General features: G+C 40.7%; 1 protein-coding gene across 6 annotated transcripts in view; it reads left to right on the forward strand.

Annotated features, from left to right (window-relative positions):
• SNTG1 (syntrophin gamma 1) overlaps positions 1-19,407 on the forward strand; it is a 368,908-nt gene that overhangs the window by 186,131 nt on the left and 163,370 nt on the right. For all 6 annotated transcript variants that reach the window (XM_050708869.1, XM_035553170.2, XM_035553173.2 and 3 more), the window contains one exon: positions 6,318-6,372. In XM_050708869.1, coding sequence (XP_050564826.1) covers positions 6,346-6,372 — 27 coding nt within the window. In that variant the 5' untranslated portion in view covers positions 6,318-6,345. The remainder of the gene's footprint in view (positions 1-6,317; positions 6,373-19,407) is intronic.

Raw genomic sequence — 19,407 nt, forward strand, 5'->3', positions numbered from 1 at the left:
GACAAAAAAGTGCACGTTTTGCTGAGTTCAAACTTCATCTCATTCCTTGAACTACTGGGTAGATTGAAGTACATGTAATGTAAGGGCCTCCAGGTTTCTGAGCATCTTTCAATCTAAATTAGTTTATTAAGGCTGTAGTTCTCTGCGAGGGATATGTAGATCCTCGTTGGTGTCTTGAACTCAATGAGGAAAGCAAGGCGTTTTGGATGTATGGACTTTCCTGTTCCCAATTTGTGGAGAAACTTTTCAACAGTTGAGCCCAATATGTTAGTATAGTAGATGACTAAAAACATTATGTTTACTGAATGTACATAATTCTGTTTTCAAATGAAACATAATGGAAATGGGCTGGAAAACAGTAACAGAATATGGTATTATTAACCTGTGATTACTAAAAGGTTCCTTTGGATTCCTGTGCTGTGTGCATGCCTCTGAAAAGTGTTCCAGCATGAAATTCTCTGTGGAAAGCTGGGCAGAACAAAGATGGCTGCATGAAATGTGCATTTAAAATAACTTCTCTGATTCCCTGGTGGGTTTTTTTTGTTTGATTTGTTTGGTTTTGGTTTTTTCCTTTTTTTTTTTTTCCCTTAAAACACAAAGGACCAGCTATGCTATATATAAGCATAATTCCTAAGCTGTTTCTCCCTATTTACAATAGAGTTGGTTTTGGTTTTGTTTCACTTGTTGCTATAAAAAATCCTTCATTGTTACACAGAAGTGTGTTTCATTTCCCAACACACAAAGAAATGACAGATAAGATTTCCTTTAAACATCTCCAAAAAGTGGAGCACAAAAGATTTTGGTAATAAGGAAGCCAGGAGAAGGACTTCAAAAGGCAAACGTGGTTTATTAGTGAATTGCTGTCACAATTGGTTGCAGAACTGGTATTTGTGCCTTTGAAACTTGGTTTTAGTCTGTTTCCCAGTTTAGCAATTCAGACAATGCTCTGACAATAAGAATTCCTGTGACTCTAGACAGTCTCTGTATACACAAGTATACAGAGGAAAGGCCATGACTTAAAATATTTTTAGACTGTCTTTTTTGCAAAGTAAACTTCTTCCAAGTTCAAATTATAGAATCATAGAATCATAGAATGGTTTGGGTTGAAAGGGACCTCAAAAATCCCCTAGTTCCAACCCCCTGCCATGGGGGACACTAGTGAGATACCATCCACTAGATCAGATTGCCCAGGGCCTCATCCAACCTGGCCTTTAACACTTCCAGGGATGGGGCATCCACAGCTTCTCTGGGCAACCTGTGCCAGTGCCTCACCACCTTCATAGTAAAATTCCATTGAAGATGAAGACATAACCTGAAAGATAGCTCTCAGAGTCAGACTAAATTGTGTTTGATAATACATCATTTCTCCATTAATTTATTATTTTTGCATACATTATTCTATTCTTTGCAATAGTAATCTTGAGAATGAAGTGCTTCCTACTGCTCTATTAGTATTTTGCTTGGCTTGTGGTATTCTGAAAACTGTTGTGTGCACATGAAATATTCTTTTTGTTTGCTGTCTTATTATATTATATATACTGGAGTATTCTCCAGTCATGGTGAAATTACATCTATTATACCACTGGAATATGACCTGATTTATTACAGGAAGATCTGAGCATAGCTCAACTCTTCAGTGCATTATCCTAAATGAAGCTTTGTCTCTGAAGGTTTCCATTGCCTTCAACTTTACCATTATGTTTTAGCCACTGATTTCCCTTTAGAACACAAATGCCATAATAATATTGCTCAGTATTTATTTATTTATTTATTTACAGTATTGAATAACTGCTTGTTCTGCCAAGGGGGTGTCAAATTCTGTTCCTATTCTGTCATTCATGTGTTACTTCCTTTACATCTATCAACAGAGATGAGCTAAATAAGTTTGGTAACTCAGTTTTTGAGGAATTACAGATTGAAAATCATGTAGAAAGAAAGGAAAGTAACATTTTGAAGCCTATTTGTTTACATATCCTTGATTGCATGCCCCAAACCCTTTCAGAGGAAGGCTCATTGCTATTCAGCCATTCTTTCTCCTTGAATAAGACACATTGCTTGTGCTTCTCCCTGTGGTTGCGCACCCTATCCTGTCCCAACACTGCTTCTTTTCTTCTGTACCTCAGCCTTTGAAGGTCACTGTCAGCTCCTTTCTCACCTTCTGGGATGCAGTTTGTGCCAACCTATGGGTGAGGAGGGACAAAAAAAAATCAAATATTGAGGCCAAAGGAGTTTCTGGGCTGATAACCAGTGGTCTGTCTGGGTGAGACTGAAGGGAGCTCCTCAGAGAGCTGGAAAGGTGCTCAGCTGAACACAGCTGTGATTTAAAGGTAAGGAGATTGCTGAGGTTAGCCAGAGACAGACCAAGAGATATATGTCAGCAGTGGGTTTTGCCGTTTTAAAAATTCTTTGGTTTTAAAATTGCTTGGTTCTGTATTTTCTGCTTTTTAAAATATATTACAGGAGAAGATAATAACCTCATTAGAGCATTTTATCAGGACAATATCATAAAATTTCTTTGTTATGCACGCTGTATACTCCTGTAATTTAATAATCTAGAGAGTTTATTCAGAGTTGAAATGCGGGAAAAAAATGATGTTTTTAATGCTTGTGTGTGCTGTTACTAACCTATCAAATGTTAAAAAAATTGTTGATGGACTGAAAAAGAAACATTGATAATGGGCTTGATTTCCACTCCGAGCCAAGCCACAGGCAAGAACCAGTTGGAAAAATAGTGTAATATAGAAACAATGGCAGCCATATTGCAAAGATCAGTGGCTGAGTTGCTGAATGCCTGAAAAAAAAAAAAAAAAGGTACACTAACTGCGTGTGATTTTGTGCTGAAAATTATATAGTTCCAGATTAACATTTTAGACATCACATTAATAGCAAAAACTTATGGTAACTTATGTAATCAATCATGAAAAATTGCCTCCAGCCACCTTTCCAAGAGAAAAAGTCACAGAAGGCAAAGACAGGGAGGGTGAGAATGAAGAACTGCCCACTGTAGGAGAAGATCGGGTTCAACACCTTCTAAAGAACCTGGAGGTGCACAAGTCCATGGGACCTGATGAGATACATCCAAGGATGCTGGCGGGTGAAGTTGCTAAGCCCCTATCCATCATATTTGAAAAATTTTGGTAGTCTGTTGAAGTTCCCACTGACTGGAAGAGGGGAAACATAACCCCCATTTTTAAAAAGGAAAAAAAGGTATCCCCAGGAAACTACAGGCCAGCCTCACCTCTGTGCTTGGCAAGATCATGGAGCAGATCCTCCTGGAAATTATGCTAAGGCACATGGAAAACAAAGATGCTTCGCCAAGGGCAGATCATGCCTGAGGAATTTGGTGGCCTTCTACATCAGGGTTACAGCGTTGGTGGATAAGGCAGGAGGAACTGACACTGTCTACCTAGACTTGTGCAAAGCATTTGATACTGTCCCACATGACATCCTTGTCTCTAAATTGGAGGGACGTGGATTTGGTGGATGGACCACTTGGTGGGTAAGGAATTGGCTCGATGGTTGCGCTCAAGGAGTTTGTTCAATGCCCAAGTGGAGACCAATGATGAGTCGTGCTCTGTAGGGATTGGTATTAGGACCAGTGCTGTTTAACTTCTTTGTTGGTGGCATGGACAATAGGATTGAGTTCTGGCTGAACAGAGAGTTGCGGCTTGTGCTTAGCAGAAAAAAGAGGGTTTATAATCTTTGGAAAAAAGGGCGGGCCGCTGAGGAGGACTACAAGGATGTAGCGAGGCTGTGCAGGGAGAAAATTAGAAAGGCCAAAGCTCATCTGGAGCTCAACCTGGCTACTGCCGTTAAAGACAACAAAAAATCCTTTTACAAATATATCAATGCGAAACGGAGGACTAAGGAGAATCTCCATCCTTTACTGGATGCGAGGGGAAACCTAGTTACTAAGGATGAAGAAAAGGCTGAGGTGCTTAATGCCGCCTTTGCCTCAGTCTTTAGCGGCAATACCGGTTGTTCTCTGGATACCCAGTGCCCTGAGCTGGCGGAAGGGGATGGGGAGCAGGATGTGGCCTTTGCTATTCATGAGGAAATGGTTGGCGACCTGCTAAGAAGCTTGGATGTGCGCAAGTCGATGGGGCCGGATGGGATGCACCCGAGGGTACTGAAAGAACTGGCGGAGGAGCTGGCCGAGCCGCTTTCCATCATTTATCGGCAGTCCTGGCTATCGGGGGAGGTCCCAGTTGACTGGCGGCTAGCCAATGTGACGCCCATCTATAAGAAGGGCCGGAGGGCAGACCCGGGTAACTATAGGCCTGTCAGTTTGACCTCAGTGCCAGGAAAGCTCATGGAGCAGATTATCTTGAGGGTCATCACGCGGCACTTGCAGGGCGAGCAGGCGATCAGGCCCAGTCAGCATGGGTTTATGAAAGGCAGGTCCTGCTTGACGAACCTGATCTCCTTCTATGACAAAGTGACGCGCTTGGTGGATGAGGGAAGGGCTGTGGATGTGGTTTACCTTGACCTCAGTAAGGCTTTTGACACCGTTCCCCACAACATTCTCCTCAAGAAACTGGCTGCTCGGGGCTTGGACTGGCGTACGCTTCGCTGGGTTAGAAACTGGCTGGATAGCCGGGCCCAGAGAGTTGTGGTGAATGGAGTCAAATCTGGTTGGAGGCTGGTCACAAGTGGTGTCCCCCAGGGCTCAGTACTGGGGCCGGTCCTCTTTAATATCTTTATCGATGACCTGGATGAGGGCGTTCAGTGCACCCTCAGTAAGTTTGCAGATGACACCAAGCTAAGTGCGTGTGTCGATCTGCTCGAGGGCAGGAAGGCTCTGCAGGAGGATCTGGATAGGCTGGAGCGATGGGCTGAGGTCAACTGTATGAAGTTCAACAAGGCCAAGTGCCGGGTCCTGCACCTGGGGCGCAACAACCCCAAGCAGAGCTACAGGCTGGGAGATGAGTGGTTGGAAAGCTGCCTGGCCGAGAAGGACCTGGGAGTATTGGTTGATAGTCGGCTGAATATGAGCCAGCAGTGTGCTCAGGTGGCCAAGAAGGCCAACAGCATCCTGGCCTGTATAAGAAGCAGTGTGGCCAGCAGGTCTAGAGAGGTGATTGTCCCCCTGTACTCGGCTCTGGTGAGGCCGCACCTCGAGTACTGTGTTCAGTTTTGGGCCCCTCGCTACAGGAAGGACATGGACGTGCTCGAGCGAGTCCAGAGAAGGGCGACCAAGCTGGTGAGGGGTCTGGAGAACAAGTCTTACGAGGAGCGGCTGAGGGAGCTGGGCTTGTTCAGCCTGGAGAAGAGGAGGCTCAGGGGCGACCTTATCGCTCTCTACAGTTACCTTAAAGGAAGCTGTAGTGAGGTGGGGGTTGGTCTGTTCTCCCACGTGCCTGGTGACAGGACGAGGGGGAATGGGCGAAAGTTGCGCCAGGGGAGTTTTAGGTTGGATGTTAGGAAGAACTTCTTTACCGAAAGGGTTATTAAGCATTGGAACGGGCTGCCCAGGGAGGTGGTGGAGTCGCCATCCCTGGAGGTCTTTAAAAGACGTTTAGATGTAGAGCTTAGTGATATGGTTTAGTGGAGTACTTAGTGTTAGGTCGGAGGTTGGACTCGATGATCTTGAGGTCTCTTCCAACCTAGAAATCTGTGTCTGTGTCTGTGTCTGTGTCTGTAAATAAATGAATGCATAAGTGTGCATTGGGATGAGTACATGTTAGGTAAAGGCCTAGCAAAGTAATAATCACAGGATTTGGTATGACATTTTGCCAGTCCTCACACATATTCCTGACTTTTCTAACATTTCTTTTTTCAACTCATAAATATTTCTGCAGTCAATACACTGTTAAATGACACTGGCTCCCTTGGAGAGATTATAAATGTGAGACAAAGGTATTGATGCTTGATGGTTTTTAATTATGGGAGAAAAGAAAAACAACAAAAAATATCTTTCATGAAAGAGAGGGCATTCTGAAGAGCAACACTTAATTGTCTCCTTCTGAAGTGTTACTTTCCAGTGTTCCCCTACTTTTGAAAGAAATGAAAAATAAACTCACATTTGCAATAAGAAAAGTAAGTTTGAATGTCCCATGGGTGGAAGGAAATTGTGGGAGCACGAGAATTCCTCTGATCATACTCAGTGGAACCAAGTTGTATACTTTATAAGAAACAGGAACAACTTAAATATCTTATACTTCCTAATCCTGCTACAACTTTGATTATTTCTCTTTTTAAGCAATGACTATAACTGGACCTGAAAAAGGGGTAGATCAATTGCATAGTTCAGACAGATAACTTCTATGTTTTGCAATATCCTTTTCATTCTAATGATATCTTTCTCTCTATTTTAGACAAATATCACTTGCTGTGTCATAGCACATGGATTTCAGGACCGCCTGTGAAGAGGTAGGATCAGATATTTTTCTTTTCAAACAACAGTAGAATAAAATCAATGCACTTTTAATCCTTTTTATATGCAAAACCCTTTCTACCCTCTTTTTCTGAAATGGGAGGAATTATATAATCAGATGTAAGTTATTCAGTTGATCGCTTCATGGTGGCAGGCAGACTTTGTAGCAGAACATGAAAAATTTGCCCAGGTGTATTCATCACTAGCCCTCATCTCTGTCCACTCCAATTTACTTCTTCAGGCACAATATAGGTGCAAGTATTTATGTTGTATGTGAGCTTTGCTCTTAGTGATGTGTTTATATCTGAAAGTATGTACATGAATTAAAACATCAGTGGAGCCAGAAATCTGTCTGTCACTGTTCAGCAAAATCAAAGGGAAAATGTAGGAGTATTAAAGGGTGGGGAGAGAGGGGAAGCTGCAAAGTTGACCCATAGAAAAGTACTTCTATTTTGATTTGATGAGGTAAGAGAGTAATTTTCATTTAACATAAGTATAGTTTTATAATATCAATATAAAGTAATTTAGTTCTCCTCCTCTAAGGATAGGGGAAGTGCTTTTGTTTCTGTGTTCATACTAACTTTACCTTAAAAAAAAGTAAATAAGATGCACTTATATGCTTTAACATATGTTAAAGAGGGCATCAAATTGTCTCAATGATTTTCTATGGACAAATTGTTTTAATATGTTTGTACAATGTTAGCAAGTGAGATGCACTAAGAACCATTTACACCAAATTACACAGTGATGGCAATGCATTATTAAGATTTTAAACATTATTAAGATTTTAAAATACAGTTGCCTTTATGCTGAGAATAACAAACAGTGGTTAAGAAGTTATGACTGGCAACAAGAAAACTGGCCATATCTTTAAGGGTGACCATGATTCCATGAAAAATAGAAGTGGAAGAATGGGAAAAGCAGTAGGACCAAGTACTAAATTTAGCTAAAAACAATTCTGGCTTGAGCATCTATGGGTGTAAATTAGATGGGGAAAGAGAAAATAAGCAGGATGAAGGACATGAAATCATGACAGCCTTCTGAAAGGAGCAGTAGGATAAAAAACTAATACTAGAGTGAAGCTTGTCTTTGGGAATGGATAGTATGATGGTTTTCCAGGATGCTATGTGACAGATTTTAGTACATGTACAATCTAAATTCCGTAATACAGTATAACTGAAATTATTTGCATGGGAAAAAAGCATTTCTTGCTAGGTTACTTTTTGTTTCACTTTTTTCTCTCATGTATTTATTGAGCAAACCAGACAGATACAGCTTATTTTCTTAGGATTTTTATGGTGTTATTTAAACTGCAGCCTAGTAGAGATTATTTAGTGGCAATTAACTTCACTCTGTGCCCAGCAGCAATAATGACAACAGCCACAGAAAGATTACCTGGAATACGAGTCCTGTGTTAGCCTTTACAGTGCAAGTGTTTTTGCAGATCTGTTTTATTCACTATCTGGCTTCTAATCGGAGCGTTTGTTTCAAGTATAGGTCTTTAAAAATCAAAAACTTTGTCTGAGTTTCCATGATAGACAATGGAAGGACAGAGTACCTCTTCCCACCCTAAAACATTCATAATCTGAAGAACCTAAGCAAGCACCTTTAACTTTTAGATCAATGAAATAAAATGAAATAGATTCAAACCCAGTTTATCTGGTTTGTGTAAAATGAGCCCTGTGCCACAAAACTAGCAGTGCTACTTCTGAGAAGTTCTTAAAATTATTGTGATCTACATCTTTCCTCCTAAGCCAATCAAAGTTAATAAAATACAGACTTTCAACCTACTTTCATCAAATACCTATGTCTAAGTAAAGTGTCAATAGCCTTATGCTTACAGGTGTATTTTTTAACTAAATCCTCAGCACTGTCATTCTAAGGTATCGATACCTCTGCTTTGGTTGTTAGAGGGAAATGCATCAAGCTGTATCTGACAGCCCATGAGCAGTGAGGTTGCTGCAGCTCTGTGCCCCCTGGTTCAACCAGTAGTGAGGCTGAAGTGATGTACCCAGTAGGTGTATGCACACAGAGCATACATATACACTGCATATATGCATGTATCTGTGTATATGTGTATATGCATATACATGGCCAGCCACACTAACTACATATAGACAGACACACAGAGCACTTGCGCAAACACAGACACGCTCAGGAGCCTCATCCTGCTCCCCTCTCTGGCTGAGCAGGATGGATGTATACAGAGTCCTTCTCCCAGGAAAAGAGTTAGAAAGGAATTACAGAATTCAGTAAGACAGAGCATGGCCAGATAAGTGTGCTGACCAGCAACCTATTTACATGCAGCCAATCCCTTTTTATCTCCTTGCCCTTCTATTTTCCCATATTTGTTCCTCCCCAAAGGACTTAAATACCTCCTTTGCCCTGCCTTTGGTTCCTCCCCTAAACATCTCAATCGTAACTCCTGTGCCATCCAGGACTGAATCCCATAATATGTCCCACAGCCCTAGGCAGAGACGTTCCTTAGTCCCAAAAGTGGTCTGTCATTGTCTCATCGTGGTGAACCCAGCAAAATGGGTTCAACACATTCATTACACCTGGAAACTGGGGCTGAGCCTGTCCCAGGACAACCTTGGGAGGGGATCAGACAGGGTGTCCCTACCTCTCAGTCCTTTTTTTAGCTTTCCACCTGTCCCACATTATGTCTGTGTGCCCCTCTGGGCCTGGGGAGATGGGCCTTTGATAGGCTGATGGCTTCTGCGATGGCCCTGGCAAGGTGTTACTTGGGCTGCCACCATCTGCATTTGTCTGTAATCCTTTGTGTGCACAGGCAAGATTTTATCACGTAACCTAACAGTTATGGTTTTCATCTAATTGGTTACCAGAAGAGGGTTTTTTGTTTTGGTTTGGTTTGGTTTTTTTGCTCCACTAATGTGGAAAGCTTCCTTTGAATTGCACTATCCAAGTCTTATGGAATCACTTAATATAGTTGTTCATTTGAGTTTAGTATGAGAAGTAATCATCCATTCTGTCAGGTATATTTCAATTCCAAAATGTCTTTAAGTCAAGACATTATCTTTGAGCTTCTTGTAAAAGTGATGATAGAGACAAAAGAAGTACCGCTGTGGCACTGCCTTCTTAGTTCACTCACAGTGTCATTCGACTGGCACATCTTCAGCAATGGTTTAGTCACTTCAAGCTGTATTTTGTGTGCAATCACAATAGCTTTGTTATCAGTTTATTTCATATTTATTTACTGACAGGAAACTTAAAATCATTCTAGATTTTACTCCACAGTATTTTTATTTAATAGGTTATCTAGTCAATACATTTACAAGTTTAAGCCTTCTTTGCCCTCTATTCCCAATTGCATCAAATCCTTGATAATTCTATACACTATAGAATTATAATTACTAGGCAGTTTTTGATAATGGCAATAAAGACTGCCATGAGGCCTTCGTCTTCTTCCCTTCTTTGTTTCCTTTCTTCTGAGTACCTTATTGCCCTTCTTTCACCATCCTCCAGAGACCTGTAACCACCACCAATAGAAGAACTGAGATCGTTCTCCCAAAATGATGAGTGGGGCTCAGACTCTCCTCACTGGTACTTCCATCCCCATCTTTGCTAATGGCAGTAAGTGGAGTTTCAGTAATGGCAGTAATTGAGTTTCAAATAGCATAAAAACAAAATATTCCACATAGATGCACAAAGGACAAAGCACATTACTCATGATGTCTATGGCATGCTCGTTTTTTTCCTAAAACAACTCTCTTGTTGTGAGTTAATCTCAGTAAGCAGCTAAGCCCCACACAGCTGTTCACTTACTGCCCCCACAGTGGAATGGGGAAGAAAATCAGAAAGGTAAAAGTGTGAGGACTCATGGTTGAGATAAGACAGTTTCATAGGTAAACCAAAGCTGCATGCACAGGCAAAGCAAAATAAGGAATTCACTCATGGCTTCCCATTGGCAGGCAGGTGTTCAGCTTTTTCCAGGAATGCGGAGCTCATCACATGCAACGGTTACTTGGGAAGACAAATGCTATAACTCCTAATGTCCCCTCTTCCTCCTTCTTCACCCAGCTTCTATTGGTGAGCACGGCATCATATGGTGCATAATAACCCCTTGGTCCATTTGGGTCAGATGTCCTGGCTGTATTCCCTCCCCTCCCAGCTTCCTGTGTACTTGCAGGCGGGGCAGTGTAAGAAAAGGAAAGTCCTTTGGCGCTGTGCAAGCACTGTTCAGTAGTAGCTAAAACATTGGAGTGTTGTCAACAGTGTTTTGGTCTCAAATCAAAGAAATCGCACCATACAAGCCACTGTGAAGAAAATTAACTATCTCCCAGCTCAAACAAGTACATCTGTTCATTCTAAATAACTGCTACTCTGGTGCATTGGGTATCTTTGTAGGAACTGTAGTCCTTTCCTAGTACCAATACTTTCATGCATCCCTTATATTTTTCTAGTGGCAACTATCACAGAATCACAGAATGATTAATGTTGGAAGGGACTTCCAGAGGTCACCTTGTCCGACCCCCTGCTCAAGCAGGGCCACCCAGAGCAGGTTGTCCAGGCCCATGTTCAGGTGGCTTTTGAAGATCTCCAAGGAGTGAGACTCCAACCTGTCTGGACAACCTGTGCCAGTGCTCCATATAATAATAAGCACATAAAGAAGTGCTGCCTGGTGTTCTCATCTGCTTGTTCTACTTAGGTGACTTGTAGCAGAAACACACTATAATGTCACCTTTGGTGTCTAGTGCTATTTGGTTTGAGATTTGGACAATGATGGTCTTGCCTACATGTAGATATCTGCACATGCAGTTTGTGCTTAAGTTCTCACAGCAAATCTGAATAGTGCAGGCAGTGAAGCCTAGTGAATAGTTTCCCCAAAACTTGATGATCAGCTCAATTGCTCTTTGTGCTTTATTGACTTTAATGAGCAGTTCTTCATTGGTTATAATGAGAGCTTAGAAGACAGATACAGTTTGGTGTCAATCTCAACATGATTCTGATGATTATTTTCTTCCGAAGAATTTTGTCTGTAGACTATGCTGCTTTTCAAGGCATTTTGAAGTGGTTTTATTCTTCAATAAAATACCTTCTATGTTAAACAATTCAAAAAAAAAAAAAAAAGGGGGGGGGGGAGAAAGAAAGTTCTACAAATGTACAAAAACTTTCTAAGGAATTATTATGGATTCCCTACTCTTTTCCTTCCTTCAGTGATGAGTAAATGTATGCATTGTACCAGTTCTTGTACAACAACTGTTAAATTGTCTTATTCAACAATTTTCAAGCCAAAAGGCTATCCAACTCCTCTTTTATCCTTTACCCAGAGCTTTCTGAACTTCATGAGAGCATAAATCATGAAGTCACTAGGTTCTTTAAACTCTTGCCTGTATTCACTTGACCTTATTCTATATTCTGAAGACTGTTGCTTGGAAGGTAACTTCAGACTGACATGATTCTGTCCTCTCCATTGAAAATACCCTTCTGATAAAATCAAAGACTTGGGATGATTATGCTGCAGTAGGATCTTTTCCCTAGGGAATGCTGTTTTTTTTTGTTTGCTTGTTTTTGTTTTTGTTTTTTTTTGTTGTTTGTTTGTTTTTAACAGTCTTTTCTTTGTATTTTATGAACAAGCAGCATTGGCTGCTTTCTAAGTTTTCTAACTTTCTAACTTCCTTGCTTTTGAAATCTCATTCTCTACCTCTAATACCTTGGCTTTTTTTTTCATTTTTTTCCTAAGATCACTATAAAATCATTTAAATTAGTAAATATATTTGTTTTAACATTTGTTATGTATTTATCTGTTTTTACAATACTGTCCATTGTTTCTTTGAAGATTTACTTTGATTTTCTAAGCCGTTGTCCTCTGCTTTATGAATCCCATGAATATTTCTAGACTTCACAAACTTTATAATGATATGTTCACAGCTCTAGCTTTATTTCAACATCTTTTTTTTTTTTTTTTTTGCCTGTCACAGAATTTATTTTAATTTTTAAGCAATATTTTGGCTTTCTCATTACTTTCTTTAATAAATCTTGTTATACACTATTTTGGACTGTCTAGTCCCCATTGTGCCAATGTATGATCCACATATTTCAGCCTATGCTAGTGATTTCCTTTGTTTATAAATGCTTTCAATTTGCAATGCTGGGATTTCTAATACCTTAGATTTTGTTTTTGTGTTTTTCTAAATCCAGCTTCAACTCATAATTTAATCCCAAAACCACAAGACGGAAAATGACTGACAATTTATGATGCCTGTGAGAATGTCTTATTAACAGACTAATTAAATTTGAAGAATATATGTGAATACCTATGTGAAGAAACACATACATGCTCACAATAGCCTTCAGTGTTATATTGTCCCATGTCTTGGCCTCAATTGTAATGATATAATCTATTCCCAGTAAGCTCATTGGCAATTCAGGAATTAAAACTTGCTTATTTATAGTGTCAAAAAATTAAAGTTTTTGCTCCAAAAAGGTACCCTAGTTCAAAAAGAAGCTCACATACCTGTAGGTATATTTATGTAAATGCAGATAAATGTTCATTTTCCAAATGTCCAACTTACATATTGAATTAATCAGACTGTATGAAACATAGAAAATTCTGTGTAGGACTTTATTCTTTTGAGAAAACAACTTAGCAAGAATGCCATAGCCAAATATTCATACCTGGGAAATCGTAGAAAAAAAAAAAAAAAAAAGATTAAGCCCATATTTGATATTTTCTTTAGTTCTCTCAGGTTGGAGTGTAGAATTCATGTGCAGGAAAGGACTTCTTGTCCTTTGGGTTGGAAAATGTTAGTACTTGATAGAACAGGCTCTGAATGACAAGCTGAACACATCCCCGTGTATCTGGGCTATATTTTTGACAGTATAAGTGCTTTTCACCTGCACTAGCAACACTCCCACAGAATGAGTAGCTGGACCGTTTAAAAACATCCTTTCTGTGGTTCTGACACATATTCCTACCTCCTGTATTCGTTTCCATTACCTCCTTATACCTTCTGATTCAATTTCCTTTTTTATTATTATACCTGCCATTATAAAGCAGTGACAGGCATATCTCCGTATGCCCAGAGGTCAGCTTCAGCTCAAATACGCATTCTAAAGTGCATCTGAAGTGAATTACCTACATATTTAAAGCAGTCTCTGCAACCATTCTCCTTATTGGTATCAGATTCTTGATGGTAAAACTAAATTTCAGGGCTCTAAACTAAACTGCAGAGGGTTTTTGAAGACACCAACCAAAGCCGAAACTAAACTATATAACTCTGTCATTTTGCATAGAAAATGTGTTGACAGATTTTTTTTTTCTCTTTCTTTCTTCTACTGGTTCATGAACTGAACTATTCTTGGGTGCCTACTGAAGTGACAAGGTCATTTTACGAATCTGAAACTGGAAGAAGTAAAACTAACTACATTGTTTTATTACCAAAGGGCAAAAGTAATACATAAAATAGTTTAACCAAAAGATATATTCATTTCTTGAAAACTAATGGAGATTAACTAAAATGGCCTGGGATACTGATTAGGTCTCCTCCAGAACAAAGCACTGGAAAAGTTTTAGATTATTATTATTATTTTTAATGTAAACGACAAAGAAAACAAAATATATGGAAAAAAGTCAACATAAAAAAAATCTTTAGCAGAAAACCTGCTACTAACCTTATTTAGGCCAGATAAATTTTAAAATATTGATGTTTGATGTCCTGCACAAAACTGACTCTGAAAACAATAGGTAACATTAAAGACATGTCTCATATAGTATTTATTTGGGTATATGTTTAGTAGAGAGTATGCTGCTAGCCTAAATGTACAAACTATAGCTTTAGCAGAATCACAAAGTCACTGAGAGTTGGAGGCTGGAAGGGACCTCTGGAGGCCATCTGGTTGAACTCCTTTTGCAGGCAGGGCCACCCAATGCAGGTAGCCCATGCCCACGTCCAGGCGGCTTTTGAAGATCTTCTTGGAGGGAGACTACACAACCTCTCTGGGCAACCTGTGCCAGTGCTCCACCACCCGCACATAAAGCAGTGCTGCCTGGTGTTCAGAGGGAGCCTCCTGTGTGCCAGTTTGTGCCCATGGCCTGGCTCTGGGCACCACTGAAAAGAGTCTGGCTCCATCCCCTTTGCTCTTTCCCTTCAGGTATTCAGGGACTTTGATGAGATCCCTCTGAGCCTTTTCTTCTCCAGGCTGTACAGTCCCAGCTCTCTTTTGTATATATTTCCTCTGAAATTAATTCCTAAATATTTGTGAAGGCCATATATACTGCACCAAGCTGTTAATAGTATGTGAGCTTTTATAAATTCCTTTAAGGAAAGTTATCCGGGACAGATCTTATACACAGCCAAAATGGCAATGTGGTATGAATCAGAGTATAATCGAAAAAGGTTTTTAAAACACCTTTTTTCATTGCTTTGTTGCTAATAATGATCTGAGTGTGACCATATTCTTTGCAGAAGCAGCCTGCCTTGAGGGCTCTCCTACCTTTCTCTGATAAGGATCTGAAGCAGAAAGTCCAACAGACATTGGTGTGGCAGAGCAAAGAGAGATCAGTTTTCAATCCCTCTTATAGTTACATTAGATCAGGAACAGTAAGCAATTTCTAAACTCCTACCAAGGACATCAGCTCTAGCCAAATTAGTGTTCCTTTGTACCTGGGCTACAAGGGTGTAGAATCAGATGGCAGAGGCAGTACTGCACAGGTAAAAAATTCGCTTCATCTGTCACTTAGGTACGGCTACCTTCCTTCATCACTGCTTTGGTTTGACGTCACTTGCTGCTCTCCCATACAAAAACCTATTCTTTCACCACTGTATCTTACTTCCTTATCCATTCCTTAGCCTACCTCAACCACTTCATTAACACATGCAACTTTTAGCATTCAGTTTTCTTGCCCTCTTTACAACAGGCGCCTAAGTCTGTAAATAGGGTGAAGAAAGTAGGAAGGTAGAAATGTTAAGCAGGGCAGTATGGGCTCAATGGAACAGGCAGTCAAGGTGTATTGGCTTTACAAAATGTTAGCAGCTGAACTACGCTTGTATGCCCATGTCTGTTGCAAGGCGATGCAGTTTATCGTACATTTGAGCACCAGAGGATGCTTTGCCTGACCTCACACTGACAGTTACAGTAGCTCAGCTGACGTGACATATGCTATTTTATTGCTGTAGGCCAGGGGCAGGGCAGGGCCCTCTGCCAGTGAAACGTAGACAGCTTGAAGGGAAAATTTTAGCACACCCTGTTGTGGGATCTCATAAAAATTAGTAACGGGAACAAAAGCTAATATCAGGCACAACCTTGCACCCCTGCACCTGATCCACAGGCATGCCATCTAAGCTCTTCACATGTAAGAGATGCGGGGGAGGTATAGACTAGGCGGCCTGCCTGATCTCCCTTCAGCCAGGATAATTTTACTGGGGTCACGTGGATGCCAAATGTTGATGTGCACTGTGATTTTACATGAAAGCATATATGCAGGATATCTTCCCTAAGTTCCAGGTCAGGATACAGGAATTTATGTCCTTATTTGATACAGTTTACTGGATGCTTTGAGGACGGGAAAAAAGAAGAAAAAAGAAATGTCGGGAGATTAAAAAAAAAAAAAAACCATAATGGAAAAAAGAGACAATCTTTGTTCTCAAGGACTTGTCTTGAGCTTATCTAATGAAACTGAACTACATTTTTAGCATTGTCTTTTAGGATCTTCACCTTTACATGGTTGTTAATATTGCTCTCAGGTAGCAAAGGGAAGGAGGCTTTAAAGGGAGGCTTGAAGCTTTAATTTTGAACTGTGTCATAAACCAGCTTTCATAAAGCTCAACAACAGTAAAGTGGTTCATTACATTTTAGAGTGTCTGATGTAAATAAGATCCCTGAATGTGTGATCAATCTTCCCAAGGGCCAAAATATTTTGCTGTTCCCAAGCTTGGTTTTCTTGTTAAGACTGAATAGACTCAGCCCACATGCATTTGGAAACTGACTTGAATTTTAATTTATTTTTTCTTAATGCCTAATTGTGTCTGCTATGGTTATGTGCCTCTTAATTCCCCCAAAGAAGCCCCTCAGCTTTGTGCAAAGATTCGTTGGAGACTTTATAGGGTAATTGACCAAATCAGAAATGTGCAGTCCAGTGAGGCAGAGCTACTAAAATCATAGTATCAGAGGCAGAATTTACCCCATTGCCAGTTATCCAGGGGAGGACAAAAGACATGTCTGCAAATATTTACTGCAGGAGAAAGGTAAATTATAAGCAGTATACGTTTGTGGGCCAGCCTCTTTTGTTTGACTGTAGTTATTTACAGCCTGCTCTGTTCAACTTCCACTGTCACTTATTGCTTACTTCACAGCTCCATGGGAAGAAGAGTCTTCTTAGTCTGTAAAGCAAAATTTTTAAGGAGGAGGAACAGGGCAACTTAACTATATTACATTCTCTTTATTTTAATTTTGTGAGATTTTACGTATGCTATGAGAGGGGATTTTTCGGTGGTACTGAAAACTCCTAACTCCTTCTGCTGATCCATGTATTTAATTTGTTTGCATATGTCAATCAGTTTCTATCCCATCCTGTTGCAAAAAATACACATAAATACTAAACAAGGCTGTATGCTTTCTTCGGACCAGAGCACCCACTGACATCTGTATGAGTTCAGCATGAGGAACTCTTCATTTTTTTTCTTGAAGATTAGAATAAAATCTCTCAAATACATGGCTAAATTATACATATTTCCTACTGCTGATCAAGGGAAAACAATTTCATAAGTTTGAGTGTTGAACATAGAGCAGAAGTAAAAGGAAAGTTCATCAGTAAAGAATATTACATAAAGCTATTTTAAGATTGTCCTCATCCTCTTTTAATGCCTCTTGAGAACAATTTAAACTTTTCTTCTTCCAGTTGCATACTGTCAGTTCCATATTTGTGTTTGTTCTCTTCATGCTAGGCATGTAAGGTATCAGAGTGTATTATGGGGAGATCTTCCAAATGCTCTTTTAACCTCGTCTGAGAAAGAGCCCTTAGATTCAGCCAGGTCAGCCATGGCAGAGAAAGTTCACAGCAAGATTTTTGTTTCCTTGATCTCCTCTCAAAGCAACTTTTTTTATTATTTATTTATTTGTTTTATAGTGGACTGAAATCTGTCCTGAATTAAAACAATGGAAGTTCTATTATTGACCTTGATGAGTCCAAAATTTTAAATCATTTTTAATGAAGAATGATTTTCTGAGATACTTACACGATTACATATATATTTGTATCTATGCATATAGGTATAGTTATCCAATACTAGTAAATTCTGTGTTATAACACTGAATTCTTACATTATTTGTAAGAAAATTTCTAATACCCCAAATGCCCTACCAACATAACTTTTCCACTTATGAATCATTATACAGAGTGCTATCTTCAACACAGCCTTCAGGGAAAGGTTAAATACTGTGGGTGCTTACACATTCAGATTTTTTCACTGCTCAAACCTCTTACAGATGGTGCCCCAAAAGTAGCACAAATAAGTACTGCAAACAAAGATTCTGTTAAATTGTTTGAAAACCACATACTGTATACTGAAGAATCCTGCAAAATTCCTGACCTCTAGCCATAAATGTAAAATACAAAAGTGAAGCATGAATTAATTTACTGGAAGGACTTGCATTCTTTGATCTCTTTCCTCTCATTCTTAACTTCAGCATTCTCATTTGACAAGTACTATAAAAGCATAAGTCAGTGTTGTGCTCACAGTTCAGGAAAAGCTCACAACAGGTTCATGTAGGCTGTTACTGCTTGGAACTGATTAGTTTGGAGGTATTAAGCAATTATATGTCCTTCTGTGTCAAAATTGGTGCAGTATGCAGGAATATCAGCTTTTATAAGTGAGGTGTCATCATTTAATCCTAAAATGGAGACTGAGCGTAGCTGCCTGTCGTGGTTTTACTCAGCTGAGCAGCTGAGCTCCACCACAGCCACTCTCTCACTCCCTCTCCTCAAAGGGAAAGCAGGAGAAAATGTGATGAAAAGGGCTCAGGGTCTGAGATAAGGACAAGGAGATCACCCACCACATCATGGGCAAAAAAAAAAACAAAAACAACTCAGCTTAGGGAGATTAATAACATTTATTGCCTATCACTACCAGACTAGAACAGTCAGAAACTACAGGCAAACTAAAATCACCATTCCCCCTATCCACTCTCTTTTACCTCTTCCCCCGAGTGGCACAGGGGAACGGGAGAATGGGGGCTGCAGTCAGTCCCTGATGCTTCATCTCCACTGCTCCTTCACGATCACTCTCTGCCCCTGCTCCACGTGGGGTTCCTCCCACGGGATGCCGTCCTTCCTGAACTGAGCCTGCAGGGCTCTTCAACAACTGCTCCCACATGGCTCCGTACCACGGGGTCCATGCATCCCCCAGGAGCAAACTGCTCCAGTGCGGGTCCCCCACAGGCAGCAGGTCCCCCCAGACCCCCTGCTCCTGCATGGGCTCCTCTCCACGGGCTGCAGCTCTGGGCCTGGGCCTGCTCCTGCAGGGGCTCTCCATGGGCCGCAGCCTCCTCCAGGCCACATCCACCTGCTCCACGTGGGCTCCTCCACAGGCTGCAGCGTGGAGATCTGCTCCATGTGGGACCCATGGGCTGCAGGGGGACAGCCTGCTCCACTGGGGGCACCTCCACGGGCTGCAGGGGAACTTCTGCTGCCTGCCTGGAGCACCTCCTGCCCTCCTTCTGCACTGCCCTGGGGTAGGGCAGATACCTGCCTGTATCTGGCTCTGGCCAGTGGCAGGTCCCTTTGGAGCCAGCTGAAAATGGCCCTTATCTGACATGGGGCAGCTTCTGGACTCTTCTCACAGAGGCCACCCCTGCAGTCCCATGCTACCAAAACCTTGCCATGTAAACCCAGTACACTGCCCTGAAGATAACAAAAGGAGTGTCATAAATTCATTATGGGCAGAATAGAAAAGATTTTGATTTTATAGTTGAAAAATCTGCCTTCACTCAATGCTTACCACAGCTGATTGTTCTCTTGTAATCTGAGCAGAGTAAATAAATAGTATTACCTGGTATTAGTTTAGGATATC

Source organism: Cygnus atratus, chromosome 2 (assembly GCF_013377495.2).
Source record: "Cygnus atratus isolate AKBS03 ecotype Queensland, Australia chromosome 2, CAtr_DNAZoo_HiC_assembly, whole genome shotgun sequence".
NCBI classification, from domain to species: Eukaryota; Metazoa; Chordata; class Aves; order Anseriformes; family Anatidae; genus Cygnus; species Cygnus atratus.